Source organism: Ipomoea nil, unplaced genomic scaffold, assembly GCF_001879475.1.
Source record: "Ipomoea nil cultivar Tokyo-kokei standard unplaced genomic scaffold, Asagao_1.1 scaffold2826, whole genome shotgun sequence".
Lineage (NCBI taxonomy): Eukaryota > Viridiplantae > Streptophyta > Magnoliopsida > Solanales > Convolvulaceae > Ipomoea > Ipomoea nil.
Window position 1 is genome coordinate 5303107 of NW_017619254.1, and position 16040 is coordinate 5319146.

Below are 16040 nucleotides of genomic sequence, written 5' to 3' on the forward strand. Positions count from 1 at the left end.
ACAAATTTCTTTAAAAGTTTTCATGCATTGATAAAAGCATAATTGAAATATTAAGTTTTGTTCTCAATAATCAAAAGAAGATTAATTAAACAAAAAAAAAAAACTAAACTTAAATTTATTATTTTTTTTAATGAAAAAAATCAAATGATTTTCAAAGTTCCTGATTTATAATCATTGAATGCTATGTATTTAGTCGGGCTAATTATTTGACCAAAATTTATGTTAAATTTTATATTATATTTTTAATACATTTTAACATATTCGTAGTATATGTTTAACAATTATTATGCTAACTCTAATTGGAATAGGGTTCGAACTTAAGACCTTTCTTATAGAAATTAATAAGTAAGTTAAGAATAATAAATAGTTAACGGAATATTCCGTTAATAAAGTTTATACTAACGGAATTTAAGGTTATTTAAGGAAAGAAAATAATATAATAAAGGGTAAACAAGGAAAATCATTAAAAATACTAAAATCAAAATAATATGAACCATTCATTTTAAGAAACAATTAGTACCGACATTTTTTTTATTCCAGTTAAGGGCCTAACATTATTCACTCTTATTAAAATTGTAGAAATAAATGACATCTGTTTGTCAAAAAAAAAAAAAAGAAATCTTTTATGTCCCAATTAAAATGTTTTTGGCCTTTTCTCTTCACCAATATATTTATTTATCATCTTCCACAACTCTTCACCGCCCAGCAACTCCTTTAAAGTTGTAACTCCAATTGCACGTTCAGAAATAAATGACTTTCTTTACCCTTATCAATTAATTTTTTTTTAATTTAATATACATCTCATATATATATATATATATATATATATATATATATATATATATATATATATATATATATATAAACAAAAACTTTTATTTATAAATTAAATATATCTAATATATTTAATAATATAAAAATAATATAATAATCACATCATTTAAATTTTATAAAAATGTCATTTTTAATCTTTTTACATTTATCAACTTATCAAAAAGTTAATTTTACCAAACACTTTAAAACATAATCAGCTAGTCAACAGCTCTTCAATTTTCAGCTTCTAGCTTATGGCTCAGTTTGGCCGAGCTTATTTATGATCTTATAGCTTAGTTTAAGCTACTATAAGCTATAAGCTTTGTTTGGTAAAGTTTTCAAAATAAGCGGGTAGCTTAAAATAAGAGTTTATTTTGAAAAGTTTCATTAGGTAGCGTTTCAAAAATAAGCTAAGAGTTTTCTAACTTTTTTCAATCTTTATCCTTATTATTTTAAATAAATAGCACCTTTTATCATTCTCAATTAAAACCCTTTTTGGTCTTTTCTCTTTTCCTATATATTTATTCACCCTCTACCGCAACTCTTCACCGCCCAACAACTCCTTAAAGTTCAAATTCTAATCGTCCGTTCATAAATAAATGACATACTTTACCCTTTGTCAATTAAAAAAAATTCTTTTATTTTAATTTAATATATATCTCATATATACTATAAAAACAAAAACTTTTTTTAATAAATTAAATATATCTCATATATTTAATAATATAAAAATAATGTAATCACATCATTTAAATTTTATGAAAATGTCATTTTTAGTCTTTTTACATTTAATAGCTTATAAAAAATTAATTTTACAAAACACTTTTAATCGTAATATAATTAGCTAGTTAATAATTCTTCAGTTTTCAGCTTCTAACTTATAGTTTTTCAACTATCTTTGCCAGACATAGCTAGGGGTGTAAACGAGCCGAGCCGAGCCCGAGCCTGGGTAGGCTCATGCTCGTGCTCGTTAATGATAGCACTGTTCGAGCTCGAGCTCGAATTCGAGCCTGAACTCAAGCTCGAGTTCAGGCTCGAATTCGAGCTCGAGTTTAGGCTTGAATTTGAGCTCAATTTTGATCTCGAATTTGATCTGTTTAATTTAAAATTTAAACTACTTTGTTTTATGACTTTTATCCATACATAATTATTAAAGTATTTTAATTTCCCTCCCCTAATTATTATTTTTATATACTAAATATAATATAATTATATTATATATTATATAAGGCTCGCGAGCGGCTCGTCGAGCCGCGAGCCTACAATACCTAAGCTCGGCTCATGCTCGTTTAATCCACGAGCCGCTCGAACTCGAGCCGAGCTCGATTTTGACCGAATTCGAGCCGAGCGTTGACCGAACCGCTCACGAGCGACTCGCGAACGGCTCAGCTCATTTACACCCCTAGACATAGCCAATAGTTTTTAAGCTTTCAGTTACCTTTTCAGCTAGATTTGTCAATCATAACCTGAGTAAAAATTAAATAGTTGAAGACTTTATTGACTAAGAATTGAATAAGTTTAAAGTACTTTATTGAGGACTTTATACAGATCAGAGTAGACGTGACTCTATTATCATCTGATATAAACTTAAGTTTAAAATACACTACAAAAACTAACTCGTGAATTTAGATTTCATCCAAGTCTTATATATAAGTTCAGATTCTCATTTGTAATTGATTTCATATGCATTGGAATTATGTACTGCTGATGCATTGGACATGACAGAAATGGCCAGAACATAATATTATTAATCATTGGAAGAAATGAGGTTTCCTTGATTTCTACAGCCTAAAAATCGTTACAAGAGTACATGTTGTTTCACTTGTTATTCCCTTTGTCATCTTGTTTGCTTGTCACTTGTCACTTGTTAGTAATATTTACTAAAAGAAAAGTATTACTTGGACTATGGAATATGAAAGTTAAGTTACTATTTAGAGCATCCTCAATAATGGGGTTTTTTTTTTTTTTTTGAGTAATTTTTGAAAGAATGATTAGAAAAGAGAAGATGGTAATAAAAAAAAGAGTTGATTTCCAAACAAAAGTTACAGATGGCGCAAATATTATTTGAGTAGGGTCCAACATCTCTGCAAAAACCAATCATTTACCGGAGACCCTCACATCCTCTCTCTTTTCTCTCTTTCTTTCAAGATGCATGGCAAAAAACTCCTTAAAAACTGTGATAAAGTAACTAATGGAGATGTCCTAAATGTAAATTGTATAAACAAACTATGCCAATTTCTCTATTCACGTGGTATATTGGTGACAACTGTTGAGTATATATTTAAAATATTTTTTTTCGGTGTAGTTAATTGTAGGCATCTTTATCGGGTGGGACAGCTCGCGTGGAGATTTAATGTTGTTCCATATCCAAAACCATGGATCAAATCATTGATCTTTGATTAAGGATGGATAAGTTCATTTCACTTAACCACACCCCCCAAATTATATAGTTAAAGTATTGATATACTATTTGGAGCTATAACTGATACATCATCAACAACGGCGGTGTGGACAATGCGTGAAATGATATGATGAAAGGTATAGTAGTTTAATATTTCAGTTACAATTTAAGGTGTGTTACACTCACATGATGTTACAAAGTTATTTCTCATATAACATTGGAGATAGTTTATTTCAGGTGAACAACAATCTAAATTTTTCAGGCTCATTTTAGGAGAACTTGAATCTATTTTTGACTCAATAAAAATTGAAAGTGGACTCATTCAAAATTGTCACTATAAATGTCATTTTAATTAAATTTTTAATATGTAAAATGTATGCAATTGAGCATTTCATTTCGCTTGGGCAAATGAAGTTTACCTAGTGCACATGCTGTCTAGTAGTGACTGCATATTTTCCTTGTCACATGAATATAATACTATTAATCGTTGGAAGAAATGAGGTTTCCTTGATTTCTACAGCTTAAAAATCGTTACACGAGTACATGATGTTTAACTTGTTATTCCTTTTGTCATCTTCTCACAAAAGTACATATTGTTTAACTTGTTACTCCTTTTGTCATCTTGTTTGCTAGTCACTTGTCAATAACATTTACTAAAAGAAAAGTATTACTTGGACTATGGAATATGGAAGTTAACAAGTGACCCTACTAAATGTATGTTGTATAAACAAACTCATGTCATTTTCTCCATTCACGTGGTAGAAATAGTGTTGTAATATGATTTTTAATTATTATTTTATTTTATTTTATTTTTGTCATATCAACTCTTAATTCATACCCAGCATGAAAAATCAATAAACCTGGTATTTTGACTAGTCTCATCTAAATTTGACAAGAATTTAAATTCTTTTCCTCAATAATTGTTAAGTAGTGAAATGTAAATTAAATTCTCAATAATGTGCCATTGCTAATTATAAATATGTAATGCAACTTATTTAAAATCACTGCTTGATATTTTTTATTTTCCGATCACTTAAAAAAATTAAAAGAAGATAAAAGAGACACAACAAAGTGTTTCTCTCTCTTCTACACTGTGTTTCTTCTTCTTCTTATAAGAATACTGTTAATTAATTTAGTAATGCTGCGGAACATATATTAAATAAATAGAATATTAAAAGAAATAGATAAAAATAACATAATTTAAAAACTAGAAGAAATAATAATTAAAATAAAATTAGCAATTTAAATAAACAAAATATCAAAATTACAACATATTAAAATAAGTAGATTAAAGTTAAAGTATATTAAAATTAGCATAAATATACACTTAAAGTAAAATTTAAACATGATAAATAGAATATCAAAATAAACATAATTATTAAAATAAGCAATTTATCAAAGTTTTAGGATATTAAAATAAACAGATTACAATTACTAAATATAAAAATTAGCATAAAAAATAAAAAAAATAGAAAAATAAATATAAAATTAGTACAATAATTAAATTAAAATTTAAATACAATATAAATAGAATTTAGAAAAAAAATTAAAATTAGCAAAAATATTTAAATTAAAATATAAACATAATTAAAATATTATCAACAGTTCATAATATTATAATAAATAGAACTATCAAAGTAAATAAAATATCAAAATTGCATGATATTAAAATAAAGAGAATTATCAAAATAAATAGAATATTAAAAAAAAATACAGAATACTAAAATAAACAAAATTATTAAAATGAATAGAATATAAAAATTACAAAATATTAAAAGTCTGGTTCTCACATTGATCGATAAATGATAATAAGATATACCGTACCCAGACAATAATTCATTATGCCAATTTCTCTCATTCTCGTAGTAGAATTAGTGTTTATTATGATTTTTTTTTTTTCAAACTCTAGGATCCCCTCGATCCATAATTTCTACTAGAAAAAAAATCAATAAATTAGCTAGGTAGACAGGTAGTCTCACCATGATTTTAAGGTCGTTAATTTTTTAGATTACAATTTTTTTTTTTTTTTTTGGGTTTAAATAAAGAGTATTTGTTGTGTTTAACTTGACTAGTATATGCTGTCTTTTTAATTTGTTAAAAAAAATTAGAATAATGTTTTAGAATAAAAACTAAGAATTACTAGACTTGCTCCAATATTTCATACTTTTAACTAAAACATTAAACTTCTTTTCAATATAATATATTTTTTTCTTAGTTAGTGAGCCACCCGGCCCACCCCATAGAATGTATATGTCCATGAGGGCAAATTATGGTCCACACAATGTTACGTGGATCATAATAAAATGCACATTTTTAATAAATTAAATATATATTATTTTTGTACTGAGTATACATTATACAATATAATGTACACTCAGTACAAAAATGATATACATCTCCTAAATATAACGTATATTATTTTTGTACTAAATGTACATTATTTTTGTATTGAATATACATTATTTTACAGTATATAAAATATGGTCCACACAACTTGTGTAGATCATGGTCCACACAATAATGGTTGGTCCATAAGCCTATTCCTCACATTGATAATAAGGTATTAGGTATATCTAGATAATAACTCATTCCAATTTCTCACATTCACATTATATTGATGGGAACTTGGCCCCAATGGACTATTTTATTGGGAATATCTTGACTTAAGAAGTTTATTTTTATTGGTGAGGTTTAATTTTGATCAAGAAGAATAAAAATCTTGGTGGCTCAAAAGGAGGGAACAAAATGGTGAGGAGCGCTAGCACCAAAGTAGTAGGGGCATATGTATGACTACAAGATTTTTGTTTAACTAAGGAGTACTATTTGTTGTGCTTAACTTGACTAATTGTATATGATGTTTGATGGATGGATACCTAATATGTGAACCCGATTGGACCGCCTAGAACTGATCAAACCTGCATAACCCCACAATAAATGCCCCTCTTTATCCCAATAATCACCCACTAATTACCTAATTATCACAATCGTTATACCATGTGCTATGTGCGCCCCGCGCCTCCTAAAACGACGTCATTTTGTATTCTGTTATAAAATTCTGTGTTCTCAAGTATAAAATTCTGTACATTTAAAACAGGGGATTTTTATCGTTTTAAAAAATATTATGTGTTTTCAGGTATAAAATTCTGTGTTTTCTATTATATAATTCTGTAGATTCGAAAAATGGAATTTTCCGTTATAAATTTATGTGTTTTCAGGTATAAAATTCTGTGTTTTCAGGTATAAAATTATGTATATTCTATTATACAATTCTGTACATTCAAAACATGATTTTTTTAAGGAGCTAACAACAGACACGTGAAAATATTCAAACGACATTGTTTTGGATCAGGACACACAATGCATTGTGCGCCCCGATGCACGGTATAATTTGCCAATTATCACCCAACCCTTCAAATACATTTAGACATTATTTCCCCTTAAACCCCATCAAATTCCATTACCACCAAATTAATTACCTAATCATTATTATTATCCATAACCCCCTCCCGTTACAACCCACGTACTAACACCTATTTACTACTTCATTATAATCTCCCATTCATTTTCCATAATAACCATTAAATCCATTAATTATTACCCATAAAATACCATTCATTTTCCATAATAACCATTAAATCCATTAATTATTACCCATAAAATACCATTTTGCACACTACATTCTACTATTTCCTATATAAAGATAAAGATAAGCAAAGAACAAAGGAGGACACGTCACTCTTTCACTCTTACATGAGAGGACTCTTCCTCACATTATTCTCCCCTCTTCCACCTATCACTCTTCTCCATATTAGGAAGGCTCCATGCTGGTTCATCTTCAACATCACAAGAAGACCCCCTCCCTGTATACAAACACGGCTGGAAATTATGAAATTTCCGACCACCTGAAATTGATCTTAAATCAAGTCAAAAGCCTTCTTCCGACCACTTTTGGTATTCAGAAAAACCTTTGTTGCTATTTCCGACCACTTTTTGCTTTCGACTTGATTTAAGATCACTTTCAGGTGGTCGTAAATTCCATAATTTTCAGTAGTGAAAATAGTTTATTCCTACACAAATATGTACAAACAATTGCACAACAATATAGTGAATTTTAGGCTTGGTACTGCCTAAAAAAGTTCGTGATTTTCCTTCCGGTTTCCACGTACAAATCCTTGTGTCCGTTCTTATTTCTATCTTCCTTTTCTACTTATTTTCCTATTATTCTTTTCCGGTGAATCCACCAACTACAGGTTGTGTTGGACTCCTGTGGGTTGCCAAAAGTCCTAAAACCAACAATGCCTTTTTAATTTGATATATAAAAAAAAAATTAGAATAAAAATTTTATTGACCTTTTTTTTTTTTTTTTTTAAACGTAGAAATAGGAAATAACAAAGAAATTCACATAAAATCTCCATGACAACAAGGGAGCCATTCTCCTATTCAAATGCTGAGCATGCTACTTTTGAAGAAGCATATTTGATAATTCTCTAGCCAGGCCTAACAAGCATATATAATTTTCTATGAAATTTATTTGTAATTAAACAAGCTTAGCTTGTTCAAGGACTCTTTTAAAATTTTAATTTATAAGCTTTTATTTTAGTAAGGTTTCTTAACTTTAATTTGATTCTTAATATAAGATTATTGTTATTTTTCAATCGCTACTACCTACTTACTCTTACTATTCGCTACATATATACTCTTCTGTGCCCTCCACCTATACTTTACCACAATCTACCTACTATTAAGTAAGCACTACAATTACATTTATTAATCTCTTCACTTTACCCATAACCATTTGTCTACCTAGACTAGACATAATCTATCATGACCAAACGCTTACCACTATGTCAGGATACCATTACATTCCCGGCCTTAGCCTCCACCAACAATCCTCTATATCAATTATCACGATATTGCTCTCATGGACAGCTCAATTGATCATGTGTGAAATTTGAAAACAATGACCCGAGGTTGAGTCTCACCAGCAACAGTGTGAGAGCAACCTGTCAAATGTCTAGTCTCTGTGGCCGTTAGGGTTTCAGTCTATCACGATATCACTTCGCCAAAAGTTTAACTCTTTGGCGGCCGTAGATAATTCGTATTATATTTCTTTTCAATTTTGGACAACTAATTGACGGAATTTTATTTTATTAGGCATGTTATGACAGGGAAGTGTGGATCGGAGTAGTATAAATATTGCTGCCTTGCCCTTCATTTCTTCACCAGCTAGCTAACCTCACATATAATTAATAAATTAATATTTCTCCTTCTCCTTCTCTGATCCCGCAATGGCAATCGAATTGGAAAACCATATCGTACGCCCCGTCGTGAAGTTCTCTCCCAGTTTATGGGGTGATCGCTTCCATTCATCCTCCATGGACAATCAGGTATGTACGTACTAGTTGTATGCATGAATATATATATAGCTTGTAACTTACGTGCATGCATTCATATATATATATACTTACGTACTGCAGGTTGGTGAAGCATATGCAAAAGAGATTGAGATTTTGAAGGAACAAACAAGGGCTAAGCTGCTGCAGACCATTGCTTCTGGAAGCAGTGAAGATGTGGCTCAAAAATTAAGATTCATCAACTTGCTGGAACGTCTTGGAATAGCATATCACTTTGAGAAAGAGATTGATGATCAACTCCGACATATTTATACCCATCCCGTCCACTTGAATGACTTGGAAACCGTTGCTCTTCAGTTTCGGTTGATGAGGCAACATGGTTACAACATTTCTACTCATATTTTCAGTAACTTTATTGACGGAAATGGGAAGTTCAGAGACACCTCTGATGTGAAGGGTCTGCTGAGTTTGTACGAGGCTTCGTACGTGAGAATACGCAGTGACGATGAGGTTTTAGAAGGCGTGACCGCTTTTGCGGCGACTCGTCTCCGATCTGCAAATCTGAAACCCAACAGCACTTTACAAAAGCTGGTGACGCACGCCCTAGATCAGCCATTTCACACCGGTCTGCCCAGAGTGGAACATCGCTTTTTCATTTCGGTGTACCAAGAAGAAGACGAGTCTTCGAGGAATAATGAGTTGCTCCGCTTTGCCAAATTGGATTTTAATTTGCTGCAGATGTTGCACAAGCAAGAGCTCAGTGAAGTCTCCAGGTTTAATATATAATTTAATTAATTTGTCAGTTTACTATACATATATAGCTAGCTTTAATTTGTTGAACTAATTAAATAGTACATTTGGTGTAGGTGGTGGAAAGATTTGGACCTTGCGACAAAACTTCCTTATGCAAGAGATAGAGCAGTTGAATGTTATTTTTGGGCACTAGGAGTATACTTTGAGCCTCAGTATTCTAAGGCTCGAGTTATGCTAGCCAAAAATATTTCAATTGTTTCGATTGTGGATGACACGTTTGATGCTTATGGTACCGTAGAAGAATTAGAGGTCTACACAGATGTCATACAAAGGTTATATATTATATTATATTATATTATATTATATTAATTATTTTGAAATTAATGAAATGCTAGGTTGGAATTAATTTACATCTTTTATTTTCAGGTGGGACATTAACGAAATGAATCGCTTGCCAAACTATATGAAAATTAGCTATAAAGCTATCTTAGACCTTTTTGATAGTGATGAAAAGGATCTTTCAAAGGAAGGAAGATCATATGCCGTTCAACATGGAAGAGAGCGGGTACGTATAGTATAATTATGATCATGATTTGGAAGCTAGCTAGCTAAGGGCTAATCTGTATTTTAATTTGCATTACATTGGTTACTCTGATCTAACCTATCTGTTTGCTAATAGATGAAGGAACTTGTTAGATGCTACTTTATTGAAGCCAAATGGTTTGCTAATGAAGAAGGACAAAAGCCTACATTTGCTGAATACCTAAGAAATGCATTCGTTACTTCTGCTTACTATTTGCTGTCCACAATATCTTGCTATACGTTGAAGTCAGCTGATGAAAAAGTATTCGATTGGTTAATGAAAAATCCTAAAATTCTTGAAGCAGGTGTCACCATATGCAGACTCATTGACGACATAGCCACCTTTGATGTAATGTTTATATTTTACTTTAATTTAATACAATTATATGTTCATCCATCTGTCCCATTTATCAACTAACTTATTTCATTATTGCTACTCATTCTATATATTTTAATAGGGAGAAAAAGAGAGAGGGCAAGTTGCAACTGGTATTGAATGCTACATGAAGGAATATGGTGTATCACTAGAAAAGGCAATGGAAAAGTTTCAAGAATTGGCTGATCTTGCATTGAAAGATTTGAATGAGGGGCTTCTTCAACCAACACCTGTGTCTGCTGAGGTTCTCTTACGCATTTTCAATCTTACTTGCATTATTTTTGTCACGTACCAGCACAATCAAGATGGATATACTTGTCCTGAAAAGGTTTTGAAGCCTCACATTATTGCCCTACTCGTGGATCTAGTGCCACTCTAGTGAAGTATTAATAGCACTGTGTTTTTAATAATAAATAATTGCCCTATATTAACAGCTCTTCTTGAATTATGCTAGCTAGGGCAAATATTATATATGTTCATGGTCATATAATTGCGTACTTTTTGGGAACTTATGCTCGTCTTCATTGTAACTGTTTCTTAAATTTGGTGATTAATAAATTTCCCAAGTGTGTAAGGTTTCTTTAATTTAAAGGATTATTGCATGTAACTTTTTTTTTAAATGCCATAAGTTTGTAAGGTGGGTTCTCTCTCTATATATTTTGTATATATATGTTAGATATACAATAGTCTAACTATAATGAACTATAGTATACGAGAAACCTGACCTCGTATGAGAGCGGAAGCGTAGCCATGTTGATCTCCAGCCATGGTTGATATTTCTGTTGTGTTGCCCCTTAACGGTAGACCGTCAACCATTATTCGCCTCACACCTGTGGTGTATGGGTGTCTACTTAGCAGTATGAGTACCGTAACTGAATGTGCTAACATCAATCATCCTGTATCCCATCAATCCAGGATTATATTAGGCACAAAGTTTGGTGGACTAACAACTTCGAGTTATTCAGTCCAACCAGACCACTTAATAAACCTAGTCCACTTGCACCACTTGATTAAGCCCCTAATATATAATATATTATATATTATTAGGAAAAATCTTACCATATATACATGACGAAGACGTTTTTAGGGTAAAAGATTGTGTGAGAGGGTATAGAGTAAATTAAACTATTAAAAGATCATCTTTTTAACTAAACACGCATTAAAGTTGTCGAAGCATAAATAACCCAAAAGAAAAACAGGAGTGCTACAGTCACGTTCAGACATATATATATATATATATATATATATATATATATATATAAATTTCTCGTGCGGTTGAGTGTCTCCGTTGCGGTTGTGTGGTGATTAATGTGCGTGAGTTTTGTACTTAAGGTGCGTGAGTCTTGTACTTAAGGTGCGTGGATGTGTGAGTAGTGTTGAAACTTGTGCATAAGTTTTGTACTTAAGGTGCGTGAGTTTTGTGCTTAATGTGTGTGAGATTAGTGTTCTTAAGGTGCGTTCCTTCGCCCAACCGCACGGGAACCTCTCCCCACACCTGATCCCCTCCTTGTGTGTGTGTGTGTGTGTATATATATATATATATATATAGATTTTGGTTCCTGTGAGGTCATGTCTTCCCGTGCGGTCAGTGCGGCATACACCATTAGGTATGTATAAATTCACCCTACAGTGTTCGAATATACACCAGAATGAAATGTCAAAAAATACACCATACAAAAAAAAAATACACCACACATAATGATGTATTTACGCTGTGTGGTGCATTTTTGCATACCTAATGCTGTATGCCGCACTGACCGCACGGGAAGACCTGACCTCATAGAAGCCTGACCCTATATATACTAGTATTTGCCCCGTGCGATGCACAGACAAAAAATTATAAGTATTGTTGTAATGTTATGATACAAAGTAGAATTAATTTTATTAAAAATGTAAGTATAGTTATACATTGTAATATTTAAATGTTAAAACAATATATGACAAAAAAAAAATGCATTCATATTGCTAATCTCATTTGTAATAATGATCTTACAAAGTTAAACGGACAGAGAAAGACCCGGACTACCTCGTGGTTTACACACAAAAAAATAATGATCTTACAAATCTATTAATATGCATTCACACTTAGGCAGGAAAATTTTTTCCCTACTTAATTTTACTTTACCTAACTTTCTTTGTAAATAAATTGAGCAAATACCAATTTTGGTCCCACAAGTATTAGCAAAATGACAGTTTTAGTCCACATGTTTAATTCCTACCAATTTTCATCAACGACTATTGTTTTAGTACCAATTTTCATCCACAACTATTGTTTTAGTACCAAAATTCATCACGCCGGTCACCTTTTCGTTTAAGACATGCCGAAATATGAAATTAATAATGGTAATTTTGTGCTTTTCACCCTTTCGTTTAAGACATGTCGAAATATGAAATTAATAAGGGTAATTTTGTGCTTTTCAAATTAGGATCCCTATTTGAGCATGAATAAAGGGATTTAAGCCCTAAGATCTATCCCAATTCGCAGTTTTCATCCTCAAATTAAGGTAGGATGAGGAGGAGAACTGTGAATTGAGATTTTCTTAGGGCTTAATTAAATTCATTTATTTATGCTCAAATTGGAATCTTAGGTTGAAATGGACGAAAATGTCCTTAAAATTTTTAGATTTCGGGATGTCTTAAATAGATGAGTGACCGACATGATGAATTTTGGTACTAAAATAATAGTTGTGGATTAAAATTGGTACCAAAACAATAGTTGTGGATGAAAATTGGTAGGAATTAAACATATGGACCAAAACCGTCATTTTGTTAATAATCGTAGGACAAAAATTGGTATTTGCTCTAAATAAATTTTAAAAAAACTAATCAAAATTACAAACTATTAAAAAGTTAGTACATATTATATAATCAAAATTGATATATAATACTCGTAGAAACTAATTCATGATTACATGAATTTATAAATTTATACGCATTTTTTTTTATCTTGCATCTTTGTGTTGTATAAACTCAACAATCTCTTTCATATATATATATATATATATATATATATATATATATATATTATTTTGTGTCAATTGATTTATTTTTTACTTTAATAATAAATAGGGTATATTATTAATAGGAGGGTTTAAAAGTAATTGTATTAATGTGTTAATTTTGGTTAGAATTTGATTGGAATCTTTGTCATAATTAAATAGAACAAATATAATCGAAATGATTAGTGGTCAATTCTGCACAAAAGCTGTTGGAGGTCAACCGTGAGCAGTAAGTGGGGGTTCCGGACGAAAATCCATTCGATGAACATGTCGAATACCACAGGTAAGAGAGTTGCAGACTAAATTTTTGTAATGTGTTTTGTACGCTGGTATGTGCATACAGGTTGTACGGCGTGTGCGTCGTTATGCTTGTACGGTATTGTCATTGATATGTGTTGGTGGCTGTATTTATATTAATATGCGAGGGGGACACGAAGCATTTGGGGGGTTTTGTGTGTGTTTTTATTGGAAATAGACGAACGCACATGCAGTGGGTAGTTGGTGAATGGCTAGTGGGTGAATTTTTTCAGTTGGCGTTGCCATGGTGTGCATTTCAATGGTTTTGAAGCGGTGTGACATTCGTCAAGGTTACAGAAATTAGTTTTAAAATGGATGTGTGTGGAATTTCTTGTGGGATCAATTTTTTATGAATTAGACGGAATGGGTGGGATTTGGTTAGTGGGTGAATTTAGGTTTGTGCGTTCGTTTAATGCGGCGTGTGCACCTTAGTCATTCGAATTATAATTGGTATGTGCACATGTTTACGTTAGTATGTGCGTGTGTTTATTATATGGGGACATGGCAGATGGTGGACGACAAGTGGATGTATTTCTCCAAGTGACGTTGTCATGACGTGCAATAAAAGGTTTTTGATGAAATGTGACATTCTTCAACGGTTTGGAATTTATTTTTATAATAATGTATGGCAGTCAGTTAATGAAATGGGGTCTGTGTATTTTTTACAACAAAGTGTGCGTATTTGGTCGCAGTTATGAAGGTGTGTGCGTTTGTTCACATCGGCATGTGCGTATGTGTCTTATATGTGGTCTGTGCGTAATGTCGAATAAGATGTACAGTTTATTACAATGACCTAACGTAATAGTTGTGTTGATTTTATGCAAGTGAATATTATATTATTCATAACATCTTATGGACTAATGTATTGGTGTGTCACTTACAGATAACTTTGAAAAAAATGCTGAGGAGAGGGATTGTGCTACGGAGGTACCACCGGGTAGCACGGTGGTTTGGATACCAGAGTGTGATCCATGTCTGAAACCATTTGAAGGACAAGTATTTGAGACATTAGATGACGGGATTGATTTCTATATAAAGTACGCGGCAAACGCCGGATTTGATGTGTGGCGCAGTTCTGATGAAAAGAACAAATACGGAACAATATTGAGAAAGCGACTGATGGTGTGCTCTCGAGAAGGTTTTAAGGGGCTGACGGGTATAACAGCATGTACAATTGAAGGACCAAAAAAACAAAAGCGGCGACGTACGACTTACCGAGTAGGGTGTTGGGCGAGGATCGCATTCAAACTGGGTATCGGGGGGAGATTCGAAGTAAAAGGTTTCGAAGAAGAACAAACGCACAGCTTGTGCAAGGATAGATATAAACCGTTCATGAAAGTGAATAGGAAGCTGGACATTGGACATCAGCAATTCATAACGAACTGTCTAAAAGTCAACATCGGAGCAAGTCAGAGTTTTGACCTATACGCAGAGATGGTTGGTGGTGTCGCTAATGTGGGAGCTACTAAACAAGATTTCAAGAATTACAAGAGAGAGATGTTGGAATTCATGAGGGAGGGAGATGCACAAATGGTAATATCAAAGTACCTTGCAAAGAAAGCAGATGATACAAATATGTTCTTCGAATACGAAATGAATGAGCAAGACAACTTGGCCCGACTGTTTTGGGCGGACGGTGTGGCACGGAAAAATTACGTTGCATTTGGTGATGTCGTGTCATTTGATGCTACGTATCAAACAAACAGGTATGTACCGGATTAATGGTTTGCTATTAAGAATACGATTCAATTTAAACCTTAATTAATTGTAAGCATATGACAAACGGGGTGGCAAACTGTAATTTAAATGGTGTGTGCGTGTCTTTTTATAGGCTTGTGCATTGTACTGGTTCAGCATTTAAAAACACGTCATCAGTGTAATGAGTTATTTATGTTGGTGGCAGGTACAAGCTCGTTTTTGTTCCATTCACCGGCGTAGACAATCATAAGAGATGTGTAACATTTGGAGCAGGACTGATTGATAGGGAAGACGTGGAGTCATACCGTTGGTGTAACGCCCCGTGTTACGGCCCCTAAATTAAAATTAATTAAATTATCGCCCACCCTAAAAAGGAAATTAAAATCCATTAATTAGCTAAAAAGGGGTCCACCATGGTACATGGGCCCTTATCCCTAAAACCAATCTCCTAATCCTATAGGAAATAGAATTGACAAACCCATACCACTTAAACCCTAATTAGGACTCTTAAATATATAAATAGGTATATCGGAGGCACCTAGATCTTACACCACAATAATCTCTCACCACACAAGAAGTTCCAAGAATTCCCTTAGGAGAAATCAAGAAAGAAGAAAGCTTAAAGAAAAACCCTTCATAGCCAAGGAAATTAATTAAGGCTAAGAGGTAACCCATGTCTCAACAAAACCTATTTTCTTCGCTATAATCTCCTTCCTTGGCCCCCCTCTATATTCTCGTGTCTTGATGAATTCTTCTATGATATTTGT

At 32.3% G+C, this 16040-nt stretch overlaps 2 protein-coding genes across 2 annotated transcripts; both read left to right on the forward strand.

Moving 5' to 3' along the window:
- The first annotated feature begins 8459 nt into the window (after positions 1-8459).
- LOC109158682 (vetispiradiene synthase 3-like) lies at positions 8460-10845 on the forward strand. Its single transcript, XM_019306578.1, has 6 exons — positions 8460-8601; positions 8692-9341; positions 9435-9653; positions 9748-9886; positions 10001-10252; positions 10362-10845. The coding sequence occupies exons 1-6, from the start codon at positions 8503-8505 to the stop codon at positions 10656-10658; spliced, it is 1656 nt and encodes a 551-aa protein (XP_019162123.1). The 5' UTR covers positions 8460-8502; the 3' UTR covers positions 10659-10845.
- Positions 10846-13545: 2700 nt separating this feature from the next.
- Positions 13546-15611, forward strand: LOC109158792 (protein FAR1-RELATED SEQUENCE 5-like). The gene is made up of 3 exons (XM_019306685.1): positions 13546-13561; positions 14459-15281; positions 15479-15611. Exons 1-3 carry the CDS (start codon positions 13546-13548, stop codon positions 15609-15611), a joined length of 972 nt encoding a protein of 323 aa, XP_019162230.1.
- Positions 15612-16040: the final 429 nt, after the last annotated feature.

What these genes read in the sequence shown, in the direction of transcription:
- LOC109158682 (XM_019306578.1), top strand. Translation starts at nt 8,503, where the DNA reads ATGGCAATCGAATTGGAAAACCATATCGTACGCCCCGTCGTGAAGTTC. An exon ending in GAGCTCAGTGAAGTCTCCAG is followed by an intron (nt 9,342 to 9,434) that starts GTTTAATATATA and finishes CATTTGGTGTAG; the next exon opens with GTGGTGGAAAGATTTGGACC. An exon ending in ACGACATAGCCACCTTTGAT is followed by an intron (nt 10,253 to 10,361) that starts GTAATGTTTATA and finishes ATATTTTAATAG; the next exon opens with GGAGAAAAAGAGAGAGGGCA.
- LOC109158792 (XM_019306685.1), top strand. An exon ending in GCTACGTATCAAACAAACAG is followed by an intron (nt 15,282 to 15,478) that starts GTATGTACCGGA and finishes TGTTGGTGGCAG; the next exon opens with GTACAAGCTCGTTTTTGTTC.